Source organism: Pavona decussata, unplaced genomic scaffold (assembly GCF_977016875.1).
Source record: "Pavona decussata unplaced genomic scaffold, jaPavDecu1.1 SCAFFOLD_137, whole genome shotgun sequence".
Taxonomy (NCBI): domain Eukaryota; kingdom Metazoa; phylum Cnidaria; class Anthozoa; order Scleractinia; family Agariciidae; genus Pavona; species Pavona decussata.
In genome coordinates, this window is record NW_028145550.1 from 3,018,617 (window position 1) to 3,026,114 (window position 7,498).

Consider the following 7,498-nt stretch of genomic DNA (forward strand, 5'->3'; position numbering starts at 1 on the left):
CAAACAGATGAGGGGCGTCGAGCGCGCACCGAGTTGCCTTTAATCTCATATCCATCAAGCGGGAGCGGAATAATTATCTCATTAAAAAATATCAAGAAATATTGCCAGATCTTGCTGATTTTCCTTTGGAAGAACAAACAGAAGACAATTTAATGGTCGTTATTTCTCGGGCATGGTATAATGGCTCATATACCATGGCCGCTAAGCCAATCAAATCCCCGGAATTGCCGTTATACAATGATCCATTTTTAATAATTGTACATATGGGTCGCTTTAAATGTGGCCTGATCGTAAACTTAAAAGGTATAGGAACGCTGTATTCTTTCTAAAACACATCAGCTCTCCCATGTATAAGGGGATACTAGGTTTTTCAAGATTCATAATGTTAGGGACGTTCTTGCCGGTTTCATTCAAAGTGTATGCGCAAAAGGAAGCTTAAGGACTGTTAACAGAATGTGGTAATTTTTTTTTTAACAGGCAACAAGGAACCCTCTCCGCGTTACAGCGAAAGGAAAGATGATAACCAAATAAGAAAACAATAAACTGAATCGAAGCCATTTTCAACCACTTTGCTTTGCTTAGAGTATTACTGGTATCAGCCTACCATGACAACTGGCTGCGCGCGTACTGCACCGTTCGTTGTTTTGGCATAACACCCCATTTTGTGTATATTTTCTTAAAGCTTAATAATTCAAGCTTATGGTTCATTTCGGATACAAATTAAAACTTAACGTTACACAGACAATGAGGTCTCCCAATTGAACATGCACAGAAAGTTTTTTGACCACGTAAGCTGCCAACACCACTTTTATTTTTCATTCACCTTAAGCAAGTAATTAACATAACTTGGCTATGTATAGAGCGCATGCAACGCTCTAAAAAAAGTCGAGCTTTTATTGACTGGTACAGCAGTAGAAACCAATTTGCTACTTTAACATGGTCACGTTACTCTTAGCTTTCTATAGTCCTATATATGCCAGTCAGGTTTACAGCTTTCTGGTTAGCAATGAACTGGTCACCTCAACGTGGCATTGGCATCTTACAAACAACACCGGGGCGGACGTCTTCCCAGTCACAAGAGGCGTCATTCCATTTTCCTCCTACATCATTCCAAATCATATGGACACAATCCGCGCGGCCTCCAATGCCGTTGGGTTCCCCAGAATTCCATGCCTCATACACTAATGGGGTGCCGTCAACCCATTTGAAGCTCCCGTCAGCCTTTCGGTTGAGGCCAATCCATGCACCCAAGCCTGCTAATCCAGCTGTCTTCTTTACCAGGTCGAAAATAAATTGGTTTTCATTGGCAGATCTGATGACGGCGATGTCTCCTCCCATTTGCTGACATTTGTGTCGAGCATCTTTCATTCTTTGAAATCGGGTATTGATAACGTAGTAACAAGCGGCTTCACTTGAAACCCATTTAGGTGGACAACAACCTGAATAAAGAGAATGTAAAGAGAGAAAGAGAGCCATAAGCTAAAAATTGATATGACGCTGGCGAGAAGTCCTCGGTTATTAAATACCGATTCCAATAACTATTATTCTCAGCAATAAATATTTACCAATGCGAAGAGATGTAAAAGCGAGCGATAAAAACGGACGCTTCGGTGTCATCATGATATTCAGATAATAATAATAATAATAATAATAATAATAATAATAATAATAATAACAATAATAATAATAGTAATTTTTTATTAATAGTAATAATAATAATTCAAATTTATTTATATAGGATTGCTGCATTAGTTTTATGAAGAAAACTGCTATCAATGCAGTCCTGTTTAGAAAAAATAAAATAAATAAAAGGAGATCACAAATACTCTAGGAGAGTAACTTTAAAACGACGTTTTACCTTTGTAGAAACAAGCGCGCTTGGTGCATTCTAAGTTAACTTTTTTCCAAAATAAGGTAATAATTATTTCTAGTTTTGTAGTGGTGAATGTCATGGTTTTTCACATTAAAATAATCTAAAAGGTATCTGAGAACTCTATTTGAAATGGTATTTAAAAAAAGGTCACTTTCCTCAATAGCTTAACCCTACAGCCCTTTAACTTTTGCTGGCGGGGTTTAGAACTCACGACAATCTTGCAAAATTAGCCTTTTATATTTTTCAAAATATTTCACGTGAATGATACAATTTAACCATTGAAAACGGAACAAACATTCTACTACTGAAATTAGAAACCGGACGGAAATGAAAGACATAAGAGTGATATTCTGTTATATTAACGTTAACCACCACGCGACCCTTTACGAACCCTCTGCCTCCATCATCAGAGACACAAAAATTACGCCAAAAATGAACACTGCTCCTTTGATGGCCATCCCTGCCTGATTCTGTAAAGAAAAATGAAGAAAGTATTCAATGGCCAAAGTTAGGAAATTTGTGATTGCATGACGCTAAAAACTGTAAAAAGTTGTCAGTATTTGAACTCACGTTGGACATTATGTACATGTGAAGATAATTTGGCATTAATGAAAAAAAAATGCAAATGGGAAGAATGTGTTTTTTTTTTTTTTGCGAATGGCTGATTTACTTTAAAAGCTGGCAATGTAGAAAAAAAAAACCTAAGGACTTTAAATGGAGTAGTGCTTTTAGTAGTTGCCTTTCTGACAAATCTGAATTATTGATATACTTGTTGAAAAAAGAACTCCTTTCCTCGTAATGCATGAAATAATCATACTATTTTATTAGCAACAATTTTTATTTTATGTCTGATATAAATCCCCTTTCACTCTCCGTAAGAGACAAACTTTGCGTGAAATGTTTCATTTTTGTCACAATTTATTATGGCTTGGATTTCGCACTCCAAATGTTACAATGGTTCCGACCTTAACTGCCTTATTTTAAACTGCGAATTATGGATTTGAGTCTTACTTCAATTTATGCCTTTCTCCAGACCAAGGTGGGACTAAATTAATGTAAGTTAATAGATAAGTTAATTTCTGGGGGCATAGGCTCCAAAACACAAATTGTTTTGCTAAAATTGCAAATGGTCCAAGTGCGCTGGAAGACTAAGACGCGAACAATTCGTCATTTCATCGTTTTCTTTCCTCTTTCCTTTGTTAATTTCCCCTGAAATTCAACTGAACGTGGAAAGGAATTCGCAGGATAAAAATTCGCTTGGAGAAATTATAGCATTGATGTGAACGCTTCAAGAAACAACATGAAAGCAAAACTTTTCTAATTATCGAGTTTTAACCTTTGGGCAACTGAAGAGCTCCTTTTCTGACTCAGAAACTGTAGATTTAAACCAACAACAACGCCAAGCATTTCCGGTAATCTTACGCCATATGTTTCAGTCGTAACATAAAAAGTGAAACTTCTCAATCGTTCAACTTACCAAGCTTTGTTTTCTGAAAGAGACTGTCCTAACTACCGGAGGAGTTTCTCAAGAAGGTTTGGCGTCGATAATTAGTACAACATGTCTGAAGAGACCAATTATTTTGGAAAATTCTCCTTATTCAATATACATATTTATTATCAACACGCGTTTGGCGGTCTTTGGCAAATTTTAAACCGGCTGACAAAATTCTGCAAAAATTGTGAGAAATTATGAACAATGAATACCGAGTATCACTCTTTTAAAGATGAATCACGGTAAGCGCTTGTGAAGATAATCGGAAAGGTTAACTGTACACTTGTGGAAATGAATGGGTCATATTTTAAAAGAGTGGTGGAGCTAGCACTAAAATCAATTCAAACTCCTTTTTTCTGTACACGAAAAGAACAAAACTCATCATCAAGACATTGTAACTCAGTATTGGCAAATAGAACTAGTTTAAGTGATTGGAAAGAAACCAAGACTTAAAACCTAAGAAGACCGATTTGCTTCTTAGTCAATGCGAAATAACAGAACAGATCAAGTAAGCTTGAGTATCCTTTGGGCAAACAATTATTATTGCCCATTAAAGCGGCTGCGTGAAATCACTTGAGTTTATTTAAATTATTCGAATCAGTCCAATTTAAAACTAGCCGAGGATTGCTTACTACTTAGCTTGAAAATTTTCTTTCTTCAAGAATATGGCAAGAATTGTTTATGCGTTTGGCTCATTTGTTTTGAAGGCTGATTTATTAACAGTCTCAAAAGGTAAACGGTTTGCTCAATCAGTTGTGTCCACAAGTGACAAAATCGCCACGATAGTAAAATTTACGTGCAAAAACTCATCTTTTGTTAACCTATATTTGCCAGAAAAAAATACTGAACAATCTTTAAACACTGGCTTTTGACTCTTTTTCGGGTCCAAAACGATTCGGAAATTGACAAAATACCTATCCGAATTTCGAAATGCTAGGTTTCATTTGCCATCATAAGATCCAAATAACCGAAACACCGTAAGTTAGAACTGAAATGACCGGAAGGCAGAACACCGCAAAAACCCCGGACGGCTAACTTTTTAGTAGCCGATTTTCGTGTTTTCCGAAGGAAAACACACCTTTTCGGAATGGTAAATCGAAAGAACAACTACTAAGGAATACTCAACAGTTTCGACAGCGGAAATCCGAGAAATAACGGCGAAAAAATTGTGTTTCGAGTGCAATTTGTTGTTTTATCCAGGCGTCGAGCTGGCGGACATCTCAAATCATTATTCAGGCCATGGAATTTCTGCGAAATTTTCGAGTTCTTATGGGAATTCAACAGCTAACAGTTCGGATTTTACCGTCAGAACCTTTATTATTTTCCTAAATTTATTACTTAATCGGTCAGTGTAAAACGTAGACTACCGACCGGGCGTAAAAAACGGACAGAGGGTAAAATTTAGACCAGGAATATACCAGGCTTACAATATACTTGCTTGTACTATTCTAGAGCTTTAAAATTATCAACTAAAAAGAACTGGGATTTCATCATGTTGACTTTCTGGCGTTTACAGCTGGATGCGCCAGGAAAGAAGCCCAAATTCACGCACATATTCGTCTTGTTGCTGTTAAAAGAATGCGGAAAAAAATTTGACCTTCAAAACGTTTCCTTTCCACTTGAGCGAAAATAAAAATGAAATAAGAGATTTCGTGGTTTTCATGATCCAAGTGTTTATTTTAGCTTTGCATGCCAAAAATTCTAAATTCTAGGTTGACCTATTTAGCAGTAATTTTAATTGACGCATTTCACGGATACTTTGCTTAGCTAAGTTACACTTGGAGAATAGGTAACAGTTGATGAGAGCGTATAACTTGATGAGGTGAATAAGAGTTGATTAAAGCTTGTGAGAATTGTACTGTTTTAAAAGTTACAAGCTAATAAGGTACATTATGATATGTATTAGCCCATGAATTAGTCCAAGACTCTGTTAACGTATCAATGATAATATGGAATGAAGAACTACCTGACTTCAATTCTTTTCGTGTCTTTTTTTTTTCCTTTGGCACCGTCATGAGATACTACAGTGCTTACTTTCAAGAAAGGCAATGAAATCGTAGCGTCTCAAACCATTCAGATATTGGTCAGTGATTTTTTACGAAGTGCATGCCGTCCAATTTTTATTTTGTTATTTTATTTTTCAGAGGCAGCTACCAAGGACAAAAAGATGATTTTTTTTAAACTATGTATTACTACCCCTGCTGTTTCTTGTACCTTTTTAAGGATGGCAGGCAAATTTGTTTAGTTTGATCCGCTCATGCAGGACACTACATACAGGAGCATTAACTATTCCGAAATTAAAAAAGACAGAGGTGAATTTTGTTCTGCTTTTCTTACCCCATTGACACTGAAAAATATTCTGGAATACATTTTGGTAGGTTGGCTTTTCTGAATCAAGACTTGTACACAGCAATAAGGAAACACGTCTTGCATTTTAAAACTTCTAATTTCTCAACTTACCAAGTACGGTTTCCTGAGAGTGATAGACCTTACTGCGGGAGGTTCCAGTCGGGAATAAAAACTATATTCTGGATCTGTCTATGTTATACATTCGTCTTTACTTTGAATACCAAATTAGCGATCTTTGGCAGATTAAGGCAGCTGTTCAAATTTTTGAGACAAATAGTTTTATAGATTTTATTATATTTTCAATATCTCGTACTACTAGATCTACGATAAACTGTGCTGTTGAATACACTGGAGAGAGCCTCATCTTCTCTTGATACACTACAATACAGTCGCGTGATAAGAACTATTTGTCTTCCCTAGCGACCAGAAAGGCCTTAGGGGGAATAATTCCTACAATTGTCATAGTGAAAATTAAAGTAATACTGAAAAATTTATTCTAATAATAAAAAAATAAATCGAACTTCAAAGCTAATCCGGTCTAACTAGGTAACAAGGGAATGTAATTGAAATAATGTAGAGTAAGTAACAATGAACCATAAAATAATGAATTTAGGATTGCGGGGTTTAATTATATTCTAATAAATTAAATTCTGGCGTCTTTAATTAATGGCACGTTCTGTCGAGACTGAAATTAAGTTCTTTGATCGAATGGTCTTGCTGGCATTTAAACATTAAATTTTACAAATGAATCATTTTAATTTCATTTCAAAATGCTTTTGAAAATCAGGAAATCCAAAATTAAGCCTTTGCTGACCGCTTTGCTTCTTCAAAGCGACGCTAATTAACATAGTGGATCAAATAAGTTTGGGTATCCTCCAAACAAAGTTTGTTAGCCATTAAAACAGTCGCGTGGAATCACTTGATTTAATTAAAAATTATTCGAATAAGTTCATTTTAAAACGACGATTGATCACAGCTTAGCTTGAGAGTTTTCTTTCTCCCGGAATATGGGAAGAATTGTTTATCCGTTTGACAAATATGTTTTGAAAGCTGATTTCTTAACAGTCTCAAAAGTTGAACGGTTTGTTTAATCAGTTGTGTCCACAAGTGTTAATATCGGCACGATTGTAAAAATGTATGGGCAAAAACTCATCTTTTGTCAACGTACATTTTGCCAGAAAATACTGAACAGTCTTTAAACACTCGCTTTTGACTCTCTTTCTGGGTCCAAAACGAGTAAAAAATTGACAAAATACCTAATCCGAATTTCGAAATGCTAGGTTTCATGTGGCACCATGAGATCCAAATAACCGAAACATCGGAAGAACTGAAATGACCGGAAGGCAGAACACAGCAAAAACCCCTTGCCCTCTTTTCTCCCCTCCTCTACCCTCCCTTCCTTAATATTTAGTCCTTGTTGACGAACAATCCAAAAGGACCGAAATGGTGTTCACGGTTTGTGGAGTGGCGCACAAACAACTAAAATTTCGACTGGAAACAGGAATGCTTTATTATTGATTAATAACCCTGAACTTTGCCTATTTGTAAATTGGATTAGTTTTAGTGACCAAAGAAAGTCTTGGTTTGCAAGTTATGTTGCAAATTAACGAAATACTTTAAAAATCATTTTAAGGTTTTTGTGATGGAAAGGGAATCGAAATTTATAATTTCCAGCGAAGCAATTTGCTTCTTAGTCCAAGTGAAGTAACATAGCCGATCATGTAAGTTTGTTTCACCCTTCAAACAAAGTATATTACCCGATAAAACGGCCGCGTGGGATCAGT

At 36.0% G+C, this 7,498-nt stretch overlaps 1 protein-coding gene across 1 annotated transcript; it reads right to left on the reverse strand.

Moving 5' to 3' along the window:
* Nucleotides 1-789: 789 nt before the first annotated feature.
* Nucleotides 790-5,865, reverse strand: LOC146467342 (C-type lectin domain family 4 member G-like). Its single transcript, XM_085126162.1, has 3 exons — nt 5,826-5,865; nt 2,265-2,343; nt 790-1,439 (listed from the first exon to the last, which is right to left on the reverse strand). The coding sequence occupies exons 2-3, from the start codon at nt 2,329-2,331 to the stop codon at nt 1,021-1,023; spliced, it is 486 nt and encodes a 161-aa protein (XP_084982288.1). The 5' UTR covers nt 2,332-2,343; nt 5,826-5,865; the 3' UTR covers nt 790-1,020.
* Nucleotides 5,866-7,498: the final 1,633 nt, after the last annotated feature.